Below are 21,381 nucleotides of genomic sequence, written 5' to 3'. Positions count from 1 at the left end.
CATATTTCCTGCACTGTTTTCGAACTTGTCACTTGGCGTGAGAAAATGCTACGACACAGCCTTTGCAAAACTGGTTCACCTTAGAAGCCATGATGAACACAGCATACACACACGCGTGAAAACCTGGCGCGATACGAGGGGGCCTTTGGCTTTCTCCTGCTATTTGAATCATTCGGATCGGTCGATTCTGTGAGTAGGCATGAACAGAGGTATATATCTTTGCAAGGGCAGTCCTTTCGAGGGCATGCTCACCCTCAAATTCCCTCACGACATGAACTCTAATAGCACGGCATGAAAAAAAAAAAAAAAAAACTTGGTCTTGAAGTTAATATGTCTACATGCGAACTTTTTTTTTTTTCATATCTAGAAACTCAAAACAAAGATGTTGAATCCCAGTTTCAAGAATTGTTATCTGGGATACCGATGGTACTTACAAATGAATTCTCTCTCTTGTGATCACCCTCCTTGAGCATGGATATAAGCAAAATTTCGATGAGCATTTAAATATATATATTTTTTTAAAATAACTCACACTCTGAAGACACTACCAGCGCACATCCCATTTCTTCTTAAAAATCGCCTAAGAATACCAAAACTCATCTATTTTTTCACAACACTCAAACCCTGCCTATGCCTTCCAAGATGCTTCAGCTTGATAATTGTTTGAAATATGCACTACAGTCAATCATCAACTATTCTTTGACTCAAAATCAATAGACTCAAGCAAGTTTACCAATTCGATTAGGAGGTTTAAGCATATGAAAATTCTCAGATTTAAGCCTTCCAGCTTTTCTGTCCTTTTTTCAGTGAAGTCACTTGTCTCCAACATACAAAACATTCCAGTTGACTACGTGAAAATTCATTACCTGACTGAAGGGTACATACAATATGGAATGGTATATACAATAATGAGACTCCCGTTGTATTGGACTTACAATAGAATTAGGATAAAATTATATTAACAGCAATAATTAATAAAGGACTAGTCCCTGAAAATACGTTTAATATTGCTCCTTTTAAATCCCTACAAGTAAAAGAATCTGGAGCATGGCCACAGGCTACACCATCAAAAAAGATTAGAACTTTATTGGACAGCAACAAGTTTGAAATTAGTATTGCTCTACGTCTCTGTGTAAATATCCCTCATAGTTTCAAATGTACATGTCAAAAACTGGTTGATGAAAAAAAGCTTACATGCACTAAGCTGTACTAGGAGTGGAGGTCAACTTTCTCGTCACGGGGAGCTAAATAACATAATTAAACGAGCTTTTTTTCTGCCAGCATTGATATCTCAAGTATTTTAGAACCACCTGGAAAGTCCCGAGATGATGGGAAATGACCACATAGAGTAACATTAATCCCTTGAAAAATGGGGCAATGACTGGTATGGGATATCACATGTGTAGACACATTTGCATCTTCTCATTTACATTCAACATCCAAAGAGGTAGGCAATACTGCTGAGACAGCCAGTAAGCGAAAACATACGAAATATTCCAAAAAGATGATCATATTTTCATTGCCTTTCCTACTGAAACTATCGGGAGTTTTTAGCCAGGAAGACAGAGATTTATTAAAGGAAACTGGATCGAAATTAAGTCTCAAAACGGAAGATACGAGAAGTGAACAATGTTTATTTCAGCGCATTAGTTTAGCCATACAGTGACAATAATGCTGTTAGCATTTTAAGTTCCTTCCCTTCTTCTAAAATGGATTTTTTTTTTTTTTTTAAACTTGAAGTGAACCGGAATTTATTAAAGCCCTGGATTGAAAAGATTATTCAGGCAATTGGAGACTCTGGGCGAATCATGGAAATCCCATGATGACATGTTCAATGATTTGGAGAAGAAACAAGATATGCACAGAGAAACTCACGCCAAGTTACAATATATAAGTTTCAACAAGCTCAAAGTAGTAATGCAGATTTGATGATAATCGTGTTGAAGTGGTTAATATTTTTTAGTAACAGGAGGAATGAGCGATACTGTGTTTATTGTGTAAAATCTGATTCTTTAATTACCATTATATATAAAAAAAATTACATTACTATTCAACATTTAACAATTAAATATTGTTGCAAATTTAAAAAAAGTATTAAATGTATGAGAAAAATGTTGTAAGTTAATGTCCAACCAGCACCACACTATGAAAATTTCTTTGTATACAAGAAAGAAAGGGAAATGGAATATACAGGGCAAAATACGGCACATTGCCAATAGAAATATACACACATTTTCTTTGATGATTTTTTAAATAATTTTAAAATACTTGATAATGAATTGGAGTGAGATCACCGAACCTCCTAATCCCTGAATAATATTTGTTCTCATCACTAGTTTAAATTTACGATTAGTATACTTATGTTGGTTGCATTTTACTTTAGCGTCTGTTTCAGCACTAAAACTACATCAGACTTGGACTACAGCTTAACGTGGGATCCTAATTACATGAACTATTAGCAGAAATCGAATCCGGCTCTCCAGTGCTTAAGACGAGTATGCTAACCATATAATAACGAGGAAGCTCATTAGAGATGTTGTGTTAACTTAACCTTAATTTGTACAAACGTTAATTTATTCTAAGAATTAGGTTGGAGTCCATATCAAAACTGAAGAGAGCCACGCGTTTGTGATTGATCTAAAGTGACCAGGAACAAGTTAATGCCTTTTTACCAAGATGACTGACATCAAGAACGGAGTTAAGGACAACCAGAAAGGGACAATACAGTGCATTATCATTTGTACAATCCTCTTGAAATAAAGTGCCTTATTAATCTATCAGAAATCCAAAATCACACTAAATATACAGCGTAGGCCGTAAGTCGCTTGGCACTAGCAGTCATTTGGTTCTTAATTGACTTGAATACCAATAGCTGACTCACTTAAACAATATGTTATTGCATGTTCGAACATAATAGAAAGTTCGTGAATAATATGTTGTACGAAGCGATTTTATAAAGGATTTAAATCTTGTCATATTCGAAAATATGTAAGTTTATAATACATAGAAAGTTATCAAAGAATTAACGTATGTTCGTACTTCAAAAATGGTGGCTACATCATCACAATTACCGGGATAAGACTCAATTATTTGTGAAGGACTTTCTGCAACTTTTCTTTAAAAAATCTACAGTATTTTTAAAAAGTGTATTATTTCTGAATTTGATAAATTATCACGCAACAACATTACTAATGTAGTATGTTCTTCTATGCTTAAAAGATGTAATTTGTACATTGAAAAGGATGGTACCCTAACTCACTCAACTAACGTAATGTTATGATACAACTTGTGTGATAATTTTATAGTTTTCAAGTTGATAAATTATTCTTTTAAAATGCATTTTTGTCAAGTAGCTTACGGCTCACTCTGCAATAAGTAAGCTAATTGGAACTGGATCAAAGAAATAAAACAGCTATCAAAAATCTAAAAACATCGTATTTACATATACGTATCAAGAATACTCTACACATGTTTTAATAACAACAATTTTACGAAATCATTTACAAAACAATTGTTTACATTTATACATTCGTAACTGTTACAATCACACATAATGTCCTCATTAACGAATTCTTACTCTCTCTCTATACTAATTCATCAATCACATGAACCGTCTTTCCATCCATCTTTCCATCTTTCATCCACCAAACTGCAATCAAAGATGGGTTTTCCTAGCCTCTTGTTAACCATGTTGTGCAATTTACACATCCACTGCGAGAGGGCTTTTTGGGAACTCGTTTCAGGTGGAATCCTCTTCAAGCTATTGTTGAAATGAGATGCGTGTAAGAAATTACCAAGTAAATATTTTAGATCACAAACATTTATCATTACACTAAAATGTCGCTGTAATGAACGCAGTATAACGAAATTATTCAGGATTATGATACTATTTTTATGCCCATTCCCCGATTTAATGTGTTAAGAATATTTCATTTGAATGAATTTTGAACTTGTATAAACGAACGAAAATTTCGTCTCTATGCCTTGAGCTAATCTCATGCATTATTCGGTTTTTCACAAGTTTCCTATTATTTAATTTTGTATTACATATTTTATTTATTTACTTTATTGACTAGAACTTATTTGCGTCGCAGATTTATACTTTATTCTGCGACGCAAATAAGTTCTTTCTCCGATTTTGAGACTACGTCACAATGATGTCATGTAATTACGTCGCATAGGATAAGTAGTAATACAATGCATCCAAACAGCTTTTAATATTATTATTATTCGTTTACGATTATCTATAGAATTTTCGTGAATTAATTTTTTCGGAGATTCAAAGCTAGCAGAATGTATAAGTTTCTGCAGCAAAGAAAAAGTGAATATATTTCCTTTTATGCTACCACTTTCTCAATAACTGAGATTCAAATTTAGTTAGTCACTATTTTAGTGTGTGAAACTACAGGGTGTCCAATGTACAATGCAACCCGGAGTTTGGGATAGTAGAACTTTTGAACCGGAAGCGGTACACGAATAATGGTTATACAGAAATGAAGCCTTGTTCATGCATATATTTTTAAACTAGGAAGCAACGATTGAAATACAATAGGAACCACACAGGGTTTGCAAGATGTAACGAAAGGTGTAAATTTTTTTTTTTTTTTTTTTTTTTTTTTTAACAAGACACGTAAATTGACTCATAACTCATAGTATAGACCTTCTGTCGTTAATTTTCAGTTTGTATAGTTGGAGTAGCTTGGAAAGTATGGTAAGGGGTTACTAGGGAAATCGTTGTTTTCATAAATTAAAATTCTGAATTGGCAACAGTGCTGATGTTTCAGTCGATCAAAGTGTGTTAAGGATCTGTCTACATTATGCAATTTCTGAAAACAATGAAAAACAAACTTTGAAATTATCCTGATAAAATCTTTTACTTACAACACCCGGCAACAATGCTTGTCATTGAATCTAAATGGGGGCACTTCCAGAATTTGACGTAGAACTGACAATTCAGTTCGTGATGAATAGCAATGCATGCCGGATGCATGTAACTCATCCGATCAGTTATCGGTGGGAATGATTTTTTTTTTTTCATTCCATAGTTTCCAAACTACTCCAACTATACAAAAGGAAAATTAACGACAGAACATCTATATGTATGAGTTATGAATCAATTTACGTGTCTTGTAAAAAAAATTGATTTACACCTTGGTTACATCTGGCAACACTGTGTAGTTCCTAATGTACTTCAATCGTTGCTTCCTAATTTAAAAATATATGCATGAACAAGGCTTTATTTTGCTATAACCATTATTTGTGTACCGCTTCCGGTTCAGAAGTTCTACTATCCCAAACTCCAGGTTGCATTCTATATTGGACACCCTGTATAACCGTCACCAGGTTATAGAAATAATTTTTGTGGACGCTCTGCATATTTCGTAAAGACAGTTATTATTTTTCGATTTATACTTTATTCTGAGACGCAAATATTCTTTCTTCGATGGGAACTGTTTTTCTTCCCATGCAACAGAACAAAGAAATCTTTATCTTTATTCATATATTTAAAACGTTGCTTTATGGTGAGAACATTTTAGTGAGCGACGAAGGTACTCAGTGTTTCTCCCTGACATTAGTATGTAAAGAGTATGTTCTATGTTATTTGGAACTGAACTAAGTGTGTCTTCCAATCATTTATGGAAATACTGCGATCTAGAACACACCAGGTGTAGGAACGACAGAAGGACGCCAGCCACATCGCTTTACCAGTTCTTTATTTAAACGTTCCCAGACTTAAGTTATCGCAATGTCTCGTGCGTCGTGGCCAGTAGACTAAAATTAACATTAATTCTTTTTCATATTCGATTTACATGTACATAGGTGATTTAACCTGAATGCTTTTGAGAAGCAACTGCCAACATTGATCAGTCGATCAGTGCAGCTTGTATCTCGAACCTCTGAGTTCGAGGAGTCTTACTCCGAACTGTGAGCAGCAACCACGTACGTTGTATCGAGCATCAAGTATAATGTTCTGCTAAAAGGTATACGTTATTAGCCAGTCAAGGACCTAGTTATGGTTAACCCCAATCACTGAAATCCCAGGTTCACATACCTAGTGCGTCTGAGTTACAAACGCTCCCTCCAACATTATCATTCCATCTTGGTGACTACCTATTTTTGCTGAAGACTAACATCGACCTTTACGGATTTCTTGGAGCAGCAACCACATTACTTCGTGGGATTATCCCGACGACACTCCCATATAGTGCTAACTTCCCATGTCCATTAATGGTGTGAGAAAAATATCTATAGTGAAATTCCAATTATAGCTTCCATATATATAAATGTGATAAAGGGCTATAGTGTAGTGAAAAAGCGAAGTGTGATTTTATTAATGAAAATAATTATACATATTTAGTGTTGAGTGTTGTGATTGTTTCTCTCCGTTATTTTTTTAAATAGTATTTTAATAAATAAGCATAGTGTCGTTTAATCGAGTGTGTTTTTGTTGTGTGTATGAATAATGTTTATGTGCGTTGTGGTCTGAATGACCGTCTGATCGTCCATGAGGGTTTCAAGATGAGACATCCGAATATCTCGGTTCCTAATACTCATCTCATTACTGAGACCGGCGGGCAATTTGGAAACGAGTTTGTAATCCCTTTTTGGAGATGTCCTTCAATGTCTTACCCAGGTAAGTCCGGATCTCCGGAGAATAATCATTGGCAGGATAACGGAGGACAGGCCCCGGAAAGCGGTTATAAAACTCAAATTGTTTCCATATATTCAACCGTCTGAACTTAAAGACGGGTAAGATATAGTTGCTGAACGCTTGATACGGGTTTCATCTTATTTCATAAATCAGAAAACAGAATAAGTAGTATGATTAAACAATTGCTTGATTTCATTTTTAGTTGCGAATCGCTGGAAATTTTTGACGGTATCACATATTTTGAACATGGACGTGCGAATACATTAAATTGTTCTGGCAATTATATAGTTATTGATATATCTGAGTAAAGAAAATCACAGCCTCCCACGCTCGAAGCCAGACCTGCATACTTTGCAATAATTAGTCGTATCAAGATTGTAACATTGAATTTTCAGTTTAAAAAAGCATGTTCTGGGATTTTACTATGTTGTCGATTGCTTAACTTAATTTAAAGGGAAAATGTGGGAAAAAGCACGGTCTTGGAAATTTCGAAATTTACTGTAAAATATATCTCAAATGAAAAACGCATTTTTCAACTATCGTTAAATTTCATATTAAATATCATATCTCAAATTATCTGAAATGATAGCGAAGCAAAGACAGTCGCTTCTTAAGGTATTCCAATCGTAGTCCTGTTTATAAATAATAATTCTTTCCGAATGAAACTGAAACAACAGAACAATTTTTTAGCAAAAATATTTCAATTTCTCATTAGCTATGAAATGCTGGCTTTGCAAGGCGGTATGTCCTGTGATTACTTTACAAGTGTAATTGTATTCATTGAAGCAACAAAAATAACTGAGTAATTTCTTCATGATAACAGAAAATGTATATTATTTAAGTCAGCATATGACAATGTCTTTTTAAATATGACATGATTTATTTAGTAACTTAGTGGCCACTGCAAAGTATATCAGCACTTCTAACTAATACAGATTTTTATCTTGTGCTTACTGATTTTCTATACAATTGACTTGTGAATACACTGAAAGAGAACTGTGCATATTTACGAATTTTATATATTTCAACCTCTGAAAAATTATTAAACAATAGTTTTCTACCATCTGTTACGTAGTGAGAGAGAGAGAAAAAAAGAATTTACTTATTTTAATGAATTTTGACTGTCGCAATTAAAAATTATGTTCGAATAAGACTACTTGATTTCTGGTATAATACTGATTTAGTTTTAGGAATAAATATTATTTTTCCAAACGGCAATACAGGACCCACATTTGGGCTGTTGATTTTTTTTTAATTTTATTTTTCTCTTAATCTCAAGAACTACGGCCTATATTTAACTTTATTTACTTCAAAATACAACTGAAATTCATCCTATTTTACACAGTCCGGTTACGAAGTTTCGCGACTGTGATAAACACATAACCACATATTATTTCGCATATACCCCTCCTCTTTCGATACAAGTGGTGGCACAAGTGTGGAGCTTTAAGATACCCTTCTGGAAGTCTTCTTGTATGACCTTGTTCAGTTCACTGCTAACAGCCTGCTGGATTGAAAAATAGAATCAAACTTCTCCCCCTTCAGTTTGGATTTCATCTTCCCGAACAGAATGAAGTCTGCTGGAGCTAGGTAGAGAAAATAAGGGTGGTGGCTGCAGCTAACTTGTTTCTTCGCCAAATACTGATCAACAAGAATCGTCTTGTGATAGGGTGCATTGTCATGGAGGAGGAGCCACTCGTGAGAATCGAGAACTTCTGGTTTCACACGTCGAAAGCCCTTTAACAACCGATCCATAGAATTTCTGCAAGCTGTTAAGATTGTGTGACCCTCGGGTATGAATTCTTTGTAAACTACACCTCTCGTCAAAGAAAACCACCATTTTCTTCACGTGTGACTTCTGAAGGATTGTTTTCTTCGACTGCGGAAAATGTTTACCGACTTAACCTGCTGACTGGCGCTCGTACGCGTGAAAACAGTGGTTCGTCACTAATTACGATTTTTTGGAACCAATCTGGACCCTATTTGCAATTTTCACGAACTCGTGACTTGCAGAAATTCGCCACTCCTTTTTCCCGTTTGTCAACTGTGTGTGGTACAAATCAGGCACAATGTTTTCTTTTCTGAAGATCTTATTTCACAATTTTTTTAACAGTATCTTTTTGAATGTTCAGCTCCTCAGCTGTCATCCTTATTGACTGGCAATGATTTTCAAGCGATTTATGTTTCATCAATTCGATTTATTTTGCAGTTCGAACAGTTGTCAGCCACCCACTTCTAGGGTCATCGCGACTGTTACTAAACCGAGCATGACATATGAAAACACTGGCTCGGGAAAGAGATTCATCCCCGTATGCACTGGTAATCATCATCATTGTTTTTGGCGCATTTTTATCACATTTAATGCTGAATTTGATTGTTACTCTCTATCTGTTTTAGTATTCTTAACAACACACGGCGCAATATCTCACTTAAAGCACTATAACTAGGGCCCGGAAGTTGAGAAAAAATCCTCTTTTTCACGAGTGCCCGACCACGACGCTTAACATAATATATGTTCATTTTGGGTCATTGTAGGCCAGAAAATGGTGGATTATATTTGTCCTTTTTGGCCTTTTTCGGCGTCTTTTTTTATTGGCCTTTTTAAAGATTTTTATAGGTCTTAACGTATTTTTTGCACTTCATCTTTCGACAATACATTTATTAGCCTTTAACTCCCATTAGAATCGCATTAGATCCCGCCCTACCTCCTTCTGAAAAATGGCTTCTAAATTATTGAAATCAATGTAATAAAATGTAAACCGTAGGTTAGGACTAGGAAAGGAGCAACACATCTCTTTCCCCAGGTGAAAATTTTGCCTTGAGGTGCTCCAGTAAAAGGCGAAATAAAAATTTATTTTCGTACGTCTTGCTGCTCAAGGCTGTCGAATTCACGTCCGGCGGGGAAGTAATTTTGTTATTTACCTACAATTTAAAGCATAAAACATTTAAATAGTTTTTATTACGTGCCAACTGATACACAGATCAATTATAATTTCAGGGTGTTACGGGCCAGTGTGGTGTCCTGGCCTTCTCCAAATGAGTCCGGCTTCTAGTTGTCCTCAAAAGTGTTCAAAATGTAGGGTTAAACAGAAACAATATAACGAAAATGCAAATTGAACGACAAAGCAAAGCATCTCCTTGATAAAGTTTCTTTCAACTGTATACTGTATACTATCAGAAGCTTGTATTTCTTGAGCATTACATTCATTAAATAGTAATTCTAAGTAAATTGGGTTTTATATTTACGTCCTTTTTTCCTGTTTTTAGGTCTTTTTTTTTATTTGTTTGTTTGTTGATATTTTTAGGTCTTCACCTTCCAAGCCCTAACTATAACATATCACCATTGCTGTCACTAAACAGGTATTCTTTACAGCACGTTCGTCAGATGTGTCACTAATTCGAATTTACTCTCTCAGATTGCGCCATCGGTCACATAGCACTATTGCCAATTCCGAAACTTGGTAGACAGACTGTGCATAATAAAAAGGAGAGGCTGCATAATAAGAGGCAACAAATAAAAAGGAGAAAACATACTTCAGTATAACATAGAAACGGATAGTCGATGTATGCATATTTTAGTTTCCATTATTTTATAATTCAAATTAATATATACAATAAATTTAATTGAATAAAGGTAAATAATTTAGTAATACAAAAAAAGTGATCGCTTGATATTATTAATTATATTAATTTTAGATCTAAAAGATGAAATCATCCAATTATCGAAAAAAAAAAATATATTTGTTTTGATGAACTACCATTTGAAAAGAGATCTACAAATCATAATTGAAAATTTGGAATATCCAGAGCCCAATAGAAAGGATGACCGAGGTTTTTTTTTTCAAGAATGAATGGCTAAGTGTTATGTTATCGTTTTGTGTACATCGTAATACTGCTAAGACATCAAGGAAGCAAAAAGATCGACAACTTTCCTCGGAACTTTTATCTTTGAGCGAATGTCCAAAGAGAAGAAGATCTTAAGAAATTCGAAATAATAATAATAATGTTTAGACATTGCCATGCGCTAAGCAAATGAGTATTCGGTCTTCCGGAAAACTGAGTGCTTCAAAAATTGTCAAAAGCGTTTTATCTTCAAGCCCATCGAGAGCAGCGAAGTATATGAAAGCTATGACATCAATGCCTCCACACACAGACGTGTATACCAATGATGAAGTGATGATTAATATGGGAATATCAAGAAGAAAATACCTAACGCTGGGAAACTGGCAAAAGGTTCTAAATTGTACCCATATATGTCAATGTATTAATTTGATTCACCCTATTGGATCCACCATATTCAATTTTTCCATTTTGATATAAAATTTGTATTCAGTGCTGTGAAAACCCCTAGTATACGATTTTTGTTGTCTTGTTCTCAAAATTTGATCCGCCATTTTGAAGTTTTCAATTTCGATATCAAGTTCATGATCAGTGAGGTCAAAAATCAAAGGGGTGCCCATTTTTGTGCAACTTTGAAAGAAATTTTGAATTTTGGCTACGTTTTTAACATTTCACACCACCGTGTGGCGTTGTATGTGGCAGCTGAGAGTCTTGTGAAAGACGAACTTAAAATTATGACAAAAAGTCTATATTTTTCACGAATAGCAGTGAATATATTTACTTTATACGTATAGGAAGGCTTATGAAACAATATTATTCTACATTTTAATCCTTCAATCCCCAATAACTTGCTGAACAACAACTGAGTGAGAATCCCAAGCATGTACATTAGTGCCCCTTAATAATAATTTTAGATTGAGTTTAAAATTATTGAAAATTGTTATGCTATATACTTCTGTCTTATTGTTTGTTTTTCAGTGAAAATGTTTAATATGGAAGAAACTTGATTTTAAAATTAGTGATCAGATATTCGGAACAAAGGAGTACAGCGCTAGAATAACCAATGCATTTTAAAGCATACAATTACGAATGCATAATCTCAGAAACTTAGCATCTTCGTGGAAATAATTTCATCTTCATTCTTTTGTTAGCGGATGTCCATTCTTTGTTTGGCACTGGTAAAATTGAAATACGGCACCAGAAATAATTAAATAATTTAAAAGGTATAACTCTCTAACTATCCTATATAATGTCCTACTGTCATCTGAATTATTTTTCTTGCGTCTACCACAAACGGCGTACAGATTTGTAACATGCCAGCATATACATGTATTAAAATTCATAAGGAGAACATGTACCAATTTACGCTGGGTGGTCACTTCACGTAACACTATATCTATGATGATTAAGGGCAGCTTGAAGCTCGAGCGCATATAAGGATGCATCTGTAGGGAGCAGGCGGATCAGTGAAGGTGGGTATGCGTGAAAGAAAGACAGGTACGAAAAGCGTACACTATCCAGGGTTAATAATCACTACAAGTGGATTTTCATTTCAATTTCTTAGTAACCATGGCACATTTTTAACGCTGTTTCTATGTTCTTCCTCTACATAAATAATTTTCTTGCACAGAAATATTTTCATAGATTAGACAAATTTTACACACAACTTTTCAAAAAATGATCCCGTAGTTTTCATGCGTACTTAGCGTAGATCGATGTGATCGAGCAATTATATTTTATGTCAAAAGGGATGAGACAAATTAACAAGTCCGGTTTAAACTTTACTATATTGCCTGTACTATACTCTTACCAACATTCATATGCGGTAAGGTACGGTTGGGTTAGCTTCTGATTACTTAAATGCGGTTGTCTTACACATATGTGTAACGCCGATTTACCAATTTTAAAATCATCCATTGCCTGCAAACCTCAATTGTGTCAACAGTTTCAAATTTTTACACATATATGTAACCACAAAGGTAAAATTGTTATCGAACTTACGCTGGTGGGGATCGGAAAGAGCTGAGGCAGGACAGTATTACACTCCATGTTGAGGCAGGCACTGTTCGAAGATTATAGTATGCCTTTAAACGTGTGATTGAATTATCAGTTTACTAAGAAACAATTTTACAGTGTTCTGAGTATTAATATATATTAAACAGCGAAATTAGCCTAAAAATGTCACAAACAAACAAAAAAAAAGAACAAGGGAGCTCTGGTAAAAATGTGTGTATTTTAATTTCTTTCTGGCAGAATATGCAAGGAGAGAAAGTGTTCTTCATAAAGATAAAGATTGAGATATATATCTGTTCGCCCAATAAGTAATTAACCATCATATTGCTTGTTGTACAGTGTGGCTTTGTTTTTGTTTCTCTTTAATATGTTATATAGTACAATATTTCTGATTTCATTCTTGGGAAAATAAACAAACAAACAAAACATTGCATGTACCTCTTAAATTGTTATCGTTATATCCGAAAACGAAACAGATCATTTTCATAGGCGAGTACCATGTAAACTTCTTCATATAACCCGCTCAAAGCTGGTTTGTTTGTAACCAGTTAGCTGAACAAGAAGCGGAAATGACGTTTGCTTCAGCAGCGTATTGAGGACTGCTCCACGCGACAGCGAGTCTAATAACTTCCTGATTCTAGTATTATACATTTCACTAATAAAAGTGTGCCAGTAATATTGAAATAAATTTGTGTTCTGGATATATGGTTACTGATATTGATGAAACGTGGCATTTATGATGTATCATAAGGCTAAAAAATACTCGCGCGTGAAATACATTTCAATTCTCTATTTGCATTATCAATTATTCAACAGTCACGATTACCTTCATTAGGGATAGTATTAAGGAAAACATTTTGAGTTTACTTAAAAAACAAAATGCATAAAAATCTGATATAAATTACACTTTGCTTTGTGCTATGAGACTCATATACAGATTAAAACATAACTATAGAGGGTGTTTTTTTGTTTCTAACTCTCTTTCAAACTGTTGTCGCAATGGCTCCTAAACAGTTTCTATAGAAAGAAAAAAAAAGACCTTTAATGTAGCCTAATTCAAGATCTTTTAAACTGAATATGAAAACAATACAATACCCTGCTCGTAACTCAGGAAATTTTGGGAATTTGGGCTGGGGTGCATCTTCCCCGTGTAAGGCAAGAAGAGCAAGAAAAAAATGACATGCGCCCTTAATGATGTATTCAGTTCATTCCCATAAGGAACATAACAGTTCATTCCCATAACAATTCATTATTGCTTTCGACTGCAAAATCTTCCGTAAATTAAGCCCCCCCTTTTTTTAATTTTTTAAATAGCATTTTTGGTGTCAAAATTAGGATTTAAGCAACAGCAATTACATCCATAACCATATGAAAAACCCATCCCAATATGCAGCACTTTTATTTCTCGTCGAATTTGATAATCTCAGCTTTCATTGTGGTCTGAGCCTCTTTCGGTAGTCTGATTGCAATTCGGTCACAAATGGATTTTTTGGACCCCGACAACCTAGGAAATGATACATCACATGGCAATATTTGTAACTATTTTCTAAAACAAGTTTATCCATCAGACATTTTGGCCGCCATGTTGGATTTTGAACATAAGGAAGATAAATTCGACCTGGAAACATTCAGATTCATGTTCATTAGGTTCCCATTACCCCTAGAAATACACATTGCCCATTGCCCGGTTTAGAGAGCGTTGTTCTGAAATTTAAATCAGTGTACCAAGCACTTCCAAATTTTCCCCACTTCAACTTCTTAACCGTTTGTGTTAGGAAAAAAGTTACTGAACCATTTTTGTACCTTAGTTCTTTCAAACGGAATATAGAACATCACAGTATCATGATTGGCAATGTGCATATCATCCATTAAAGGATCTGACACGGTGGCCATTTTGATGATGTCATCATACAGGTTCATAACCTTAGATCAAGTGTCCTTTTTATTCCATCTTATATACATAACCACTGGACAAAATGGCACAGGGCACATTTTGGTAATATCTGCATTACCTCCATCGACTAAACAGAATTACGATATGTGCTAAACGGTTGATATGAAGTATTACGCACAGAAAAGGTTGAGAATCGTTGTTCCAAAGTATTCCTTTCTACTCGTGACTGACTGAGTGTATTTGAAACCGTATAAACTTCAAACACACTCACACACCTAAAGTTATTGTTACAGTAAACTTCCAATTTAACAGACTAATTGGAAGAAAGCGTGCCGGTAAAATCGGAAGTCCGTTAAATCGTGAATTGTATTATGAACAATATATAAAATAGAATGTTACACTTGAAATTGTGCTGTATAATGTAAATGTAAAATATTTAATGTGTATTAGGAACAAGATTTCCTTACAACTGCGTATTAGGATGATTATATATATATATATGTATAAAAGTCAGAATGACTGAGGAAATGTTTCTTAATAATCGAAGATCTAAACTGCCTGAAATGTTTATAATAAGCCAACACCTACGGATCTGAAGATCTCTCCACGTGTGCTACGAAGTTGTCCATACCTCTTACTTCTGATAACTTTGGAACCAGATACGGTCAACTCTTCATCCTCGTTATCTCCGTCGTCTCTTTCCATCATCCTTCACAATATTTTCTACTGTCTCCTCTTGGCTGAGAATCTGATAGCCTGGATCACTCTTCATGTTTAGCCACTGTTCAATGTTATCTTCACTGATATTTTCTCCCGACTTCAACAAGGTTTCACAGAAATCAGGAATTAAAAAAAAAAAAAAAAAAAAAAAAAAAACTCTTGAAATCGATTTCTCCTTCATTTAATTTAACAGCTGTTTCCACCGTTAGCTAAAGCTGTGGTTCTCATTTTGTTCCAAACGCCCTGAACAGTTTTCCTCTCAACTACATTTGCTGTTACATTAGTGAATTTATGTCTGTCAAATTCGAAGAGAATGATTTGAGGTCCGTTAAATCGATGATTTACTATATTTCCTTATTTATTAATTTATTTTTCTGTATGGATATATGAACTACGTATTAACCTTTGGGGTTTTTTTTCGAAACGAATTGGTTCGGAAATGGAGAATAATGAATAAAATTTCACGAATAACTGGTGAAATGAAATGGCTTCCCCAAAGATCTGCCATCACTTTTTGCTTCTACCTTTGTGATGGTGTGCGATAAGCGTAGTGTTATTTTGAAACAAAAAATATGTATATAAAATATGTTAAGCATCTCGCTATATCACTGTATATGTGCGCTTCAAGACACACACAGGCCTAACTTACCATTGATTTTACGAACATATTCAAGCATAAATGGAAATAGTCAAAAATAACATAACCTTCCTCATCGCCCAAATTGTTCGGTCCCACAACCATTGGAATTACTAAATGTTTAAGAGTTTTTATTTATTTATTTATTTATTTGGCAGTAATTGGGAAATTTCCAAATCGTTTGAAAACAATTCCGAAAGTACTTTAACAGAGGCTGATCTATTTCCATCCGAACAGCTTGCAGACAACAACACTTGTCAAACTGGGTTTCACAGAGCAACAAAACTACGCACACGTCAATCAATTTTTCACCTATTGTGTAATAGAGTGAAGGTGTTGCAACGAGCAAAATACCACCGAAAAAGATTCTTTGGAGCAGGACACGTCATGGCTGTTTCTTATGCAAACTTTTAGCATTTTCAGCATAGTAGAACAGTGTCGGAACAATGGATTTGAAGTAGAACAAACTATTGTAGTTACAATTAAAGTATGCACAGCTGTCTTCTCAACAACTCACATCATCAACGAAATCGCATTTAAAGACAGCTTCAGTGAAACTCATAAGATATGTGCAGAAGATGATCGGGATATAGCGGCCTGTGAGAATCCATTGTCACATTGTTATTACACGTGGTCCACTCAACATGAATCGTGCAATACACCAAAACTGAATCTGCAAACTGTCTGCAAGGCCGCGTGCTAACGTTCATATCACAGCATATCGAGGAGTGCACGAGCAAGGACAGAAGGCTCTACGAACGCCATCTAGCTGGTGATCGCTGAAAATTTGGTGCGCCACTAGAACCATGGATCTGATACGTGACTGTGAAAAATTTGGAGCAGCACCCACAGAGGTGTTCAGAAAAAGGCCAATGTAGGTTTGTACGTCAATGTAAAGAAGATTTCTCGAAAGGTTTATGGTTGTTACTGGCTTTACCTACAAAGGGAAGCTCAAGATTATTAAGGTCGAAAGTCAAAATCAACTATGCTTATTACCAATAATATGTTCTATTACCATTTTAAACAGAAATGCCAGCACTGTCTGGTAATGACACCATTGTGTGAAACTGAACCTGGACTTAGGTTTTAGTCAAAATATCCTGGCCTTCTACCGACACATGGCAGTTGCCATTGGCATCCATACAATTCCGTTTGAGATTGTTTCCGTTAAGAGTCCATATGTTAGTTCCATGGGTTACTGTACCTTAGGATTTCTCAAACAGCGCCTTTCGTCACGTAAATGTGCTCTGGAATAACTACAAGCAGGAGCAGGAATTATGCCCTAGTAGAGCCGCAACGAAATTTGCTGCAGCGGAAACTGCTATGTCCTGCCAACTGATCTATACCAATAACCACTACATCAAGCATGATGGACAGTGGCAGGTCAAAATATCTTAGGGAAGCAACAACTCCAATTTGTTCAGATGGAAGCAGATCAATCAACCTAATCAACTATTATGCTTTATCCTTTCTTCATTTTTCCATCTCTTTCGCTATTTCGAAATCAGATTTAAGTCATCTTCATACGGAAAAATGACCGGAAATATATCTTTGTAACTCTTGAACCATAACCAGAATTTACTAATCAGCTCTATGGAAATCGTATTTTATAGTTTTCGTCACTCTAGCGGAAACTATCGTCTGGTATTGCAGCAATGACAAAAAATATGGAAACTTGTATCTAAATTAAATATTTTCACCAAATGAAGTGTAAAAATACCATAAATGCAGCAATTAAAGTAGATTAATATAATAATAACCACAAATTAAGTAGAGCTGTATTACTTCTTCATTGCTTCACCAGACTAGAAACTACTACAGACACAAGGATATTCTCTTTTTATTAATAACTTCCTATACTTCAAATATGATAAGAAATTAAGCTGGAGATGCATATTTATTTTGTAAAAAGTAAAACTTACGTACTCTGATCTCATCTCCTTAGCACAATATTCGCAAGGATAGAACTTAGAGAATAAATGTAGAAAATTATTCATATCTTGCTGCTGTTGGACAGTTGGCTGTTGAGGATAGTACGCCGCCATAGTGTGTAGCAGGGCCCAAGACGATCGACCTGTAATAGTTGAACAAAAAAAAATTTATGGCTCTTACACCAAGCCATATTTTCCATATATGGCAAATTATAAGTCATTTGTTCATGGCTGATAACACAAGCGCCACGCATAACGGATAACAAAAATCGTGGATAATCTGCATCACATCATAAGAACACACACCTTTCCAAACTTTAAACTAAACATAAACGGATATTTATACCCCCAAGATAAAATATACCATCTAATCTTTACAAAAAATCTAATGTGACTACTTAGTTCTAAAGTATCCTACAACCATAGGGAACATACAGATTAATATCACTTATGTATATCATATGATAAATCGTGAAACAAGTTCAGTGATAGAAAACTGAACAGAGGATTGCAAAAGGGACAAAATACTAAATACTAAATAATAATAATAATAATAATAATAATAATAATAATAATAATAATAATAATAATAATAATAATCTATATATATAAAAGAGAACGTACAAAATCCTTTGTCCGCTCATCACGCTAATACGGCTGAACCAATTTCTTTCATTTTTGGGGGGTTTTTAGGATTTGGACCCTAGATGGTTTTTATCATATCACTTTAATTTTTAATTACCAGTGTCTTGAGATAATTGACCATTCAGGTGTCCACAAATCCTTTGTTAGTTCATCATAGGTAAAAATAAACGTATTTATATGCAACCCGCATGACCGTGTCACTCGGCGGGTTAACATAAATGACAGGCGATATACAGCGGAAAATAGCTTGAATCTTCTGTTTAAAATTTTTTAATTGATTTGCTTATTTTTACAGACACTTTTACAATATGCCAGCACCGGGATGACCGCAGCGAAGCGGGGCGGGTTAACATAAATGACAGGCGATATAATGTTAAGATTTACTGCAATCTTCTATGGTTTTTATCATATCACTTGAAAGCGAAAAAGTAAAAATTATCTAAGTAACAAAGTTTATTGCGTTCCGGGGTGACCGCAGCGAAGCGGGGTGAACGCTGCTAGTAATAATAATAATAATAAACTCCCTGCTGATTTAGTGACTAGCACGGTGTCATTAGTGCACGTGGTCCCGGGTTTGGTTCTCGGTGGGAGAGCAGTGATTAGACTAGAACCACGTTTTATGTAGCCTCGGTGCTAAAATAAGACTCTGAATACCAATAAACAAAATTTAAAGAAAGACTAGGATACTGCAACTTTCTGGAAAAGTTTTAGTTTTGAGTCAGACATTTTCTATAAGCAACATTAGTGTGACCCTTTTAAAAGGTCCTCCTCAGTCTTTGACTGTTCTACCTTCTTTATTGTCCTTAGCTGTATTTCTTGTACAGTCATCGACATTTGGCATGAAACCTATATGCAGTGTGCTATATTCTCTTATCGTAGATGGTACAATCTTTTCTTCTGAAAAGTAGCAATTTTAATGTTCTAAGCACTAAAATGAATTCACATATACAATCAAGTTCAAATTAGACTTTTCAGAGGCTGAAGCAGCTAATTTGAAGAACACTGTCCGGTCAAAATTTCCAAGTTGTCCGAAAAATAATAGCCGATTACAAATGAAAGACTTATATATCATCATGTACCGCTTCCTTTTATCGTATAAATAAAAATTGAACGTGATCTTGTTTGCAATCGCGTCACGGGAAAACAGCTGAACAGAATACCTATCTCGAACTGAGTTTTTATCGTCTCACTTTAATTAAGATGAGTATTCTGAGGTGAAAGGGGTCAAAATATATACCAACAATATCTCACGAGCTCCTCAAGATATGCATATGGAACTCGGAAGACTCCTTACTAAAACGAAATTGGGATATGCCCAGAATTTTACAAAATTCTGCTTTTAAGGCGGGGAAGGGAGGAAATTTCTATATTATTTTAACTGCCCACTTCCTATTCTTAAATTGGCAAAAATAGGAAGCGGATGAACAGTTTGATACACTGTAAAGAACGGACGTTTCAGCTAGTTTAAAATATACACCGTTCGCAGGTGCAAACGTCTACAAGCAAGAGTACTAGAATCTAGTTCAGAAGAAATGACCTCTTAGACGCAAGAAAAAACACGAAAGGAAGTTTTGGCCTCCTCTACTTTCCAAAAACATGTTCTGTAAGTAGCTGATTACTCACCTTAAATGAATAACATTGAAAGGTGATACGTTCCGAAATAGGGTATCGGTTGTGGTCACTCGTGACACAACACATGAGGTTTCGTGTTGTATGGATCAGGATGGATGCTTTCTTTCAAATAAACCTACTGTGTGATACATATCGTTTCGAGCATACAGTCTAATTCTGACGCACCACCACCACCAATGTGTTTTTGTCTTCTCAACAACAATATTTCTGATTCTAGTATTGGCGTAAAATGATGTTAACAGCAAGTTAAGCCTTGGAGGTTGCAATGATGATAAACCCTGAATAGTCTTGTAAGTTAAAAGCGAACTTTCTAAAAAAATATCATCTAAAAATGCCGTTTTGATGAGGTGGCCTGAGACTCGAATTTGAACTTTTGCATTTTTAAGTTACGTAAATCTTCTTTGCCATAAAGATTTAAAGAGAGTTTGTGGTTGGCATTTTGGTAGAGTTTCTGAACTTCTCCAACGAACTCTGAACACCGTATAAATCTGCAAACTAATATCAGGTTGTCTAAACCGTATTGAGTCTTTGGAGGTCAAAATTGAGAGTATATTTCTTGTTATTTGAAAATAACACTATGAAACCACACATGCTCCATTTTGTTCGATGACTGGCCAGTTTTCCCGCAACACCATAATCACGCCGCTATAGAATCCTGATCAAACAACTGACACGTGGTTTTCACAGGCCCCTCAAGAAACCAATTTAACACCATGCTACATGGTAGATGCATTAAAACCTTCAAGTCAAGTTGTCTCAATTTCTGACGAGTCGTTAAAGATGAATGCGGTCTGGCATTGTCAGTGTAGTATATGGCACTCTTTCTTTTGACCAGTTCCGGCCGTTCCTTTTGAATTGATATGTGCACTTGCACTAAATATCGACAGTACAGATCTGCGTTTATCATTCTGCCAGGTGGCAGCAGCTCGTGATGCACGATGCCCTTCCTATTCCACCAAACGCACAGCACAACCTTCCTGCGCATCAGTCCATCTTTGCCACATACTGTTCAGCTTCTCGCTTCGACCACGATCTTATTCGCACACTGTTATTGTAGGTTATCCAGGTTTCATCACTCGTGATCAACCGCTTCAGAAATGGCTCGAGTTCGTTAAATTCGTAGATAGAAATGAGGCATCCAAACGTCAAACTTCTGTTTGTATCAAGCTTTCACCAAATGGTTTAACACTGTTTTGTGATGGATGTTGAGGTCATTAGGGATATCGCAGCTGCTTACATGTCGATCTTACTCGACTTTTACCAGAATATTATCCACTTTTTCTGTGATTGGTCACCCATTACGAGGTGCATCTTGGAAATCGGATTAGAATAAAAGCGATTGAACCATCTTTTGGCTTTTGTTTTTGGTAACATATCTGCCCATAAACAGCATCTACTTCTTCATAAGCCTGCATAG

The 21,381-nt window shown here is 35.2% G+C and overlaps 1 protein-coding gene across 1 annotated transcript in view; it reads right to left on the bottom strand.

Annotated features, from left to right (window-relative positions):
• Nucleotides 1–3,417: 3,417 nt before the first annotated feature.
• Nucleotides 3,418–21,381, bottom strand: part of Alr (Evr1_Alr domain-containing protein Alr) — a 30,152-nt gene continuing 12,188 nt past the window's right edge. Inside the window, exons 3-4 of the mRNA XM_081751293.1 lie at nt 17,683–17,830; nt 3,418–3,760 (exon numbers count right to left, since the gene is read on the bottom strand). Of these exons, the coding sequence (XP_081607419.1) occupies nt 3,598–3,760; nt 17,683–17,830 (311 nt within the window). The 3' untranslated portion in view covers nt 3,418–3,597. The remainder of the gene's footprint in view (nt 3,761–17,682; nt 17,831–21,381) is intronic.

The sequence above is a fragment of the Thermobia domestica genome, chromosome 3 (genome assembly GCF_964235325.1).
Source record: "Thermobia domestica chromosome 3, izTheDome1.hap1.1, whole genome shotgun sequence".
Classification (NCBI taxonomy): domain Eukaryota; kingdom Metazoa; phylum Arthropoda; class Insecta; order Zygentoma; family Lepismatidae; genus Thermobia; species Thermobia domestica.
Note: the sequence above shows the minus strand (reverse complement) of the source record. Positions and strands in the feature narration are given on the sequence as shown.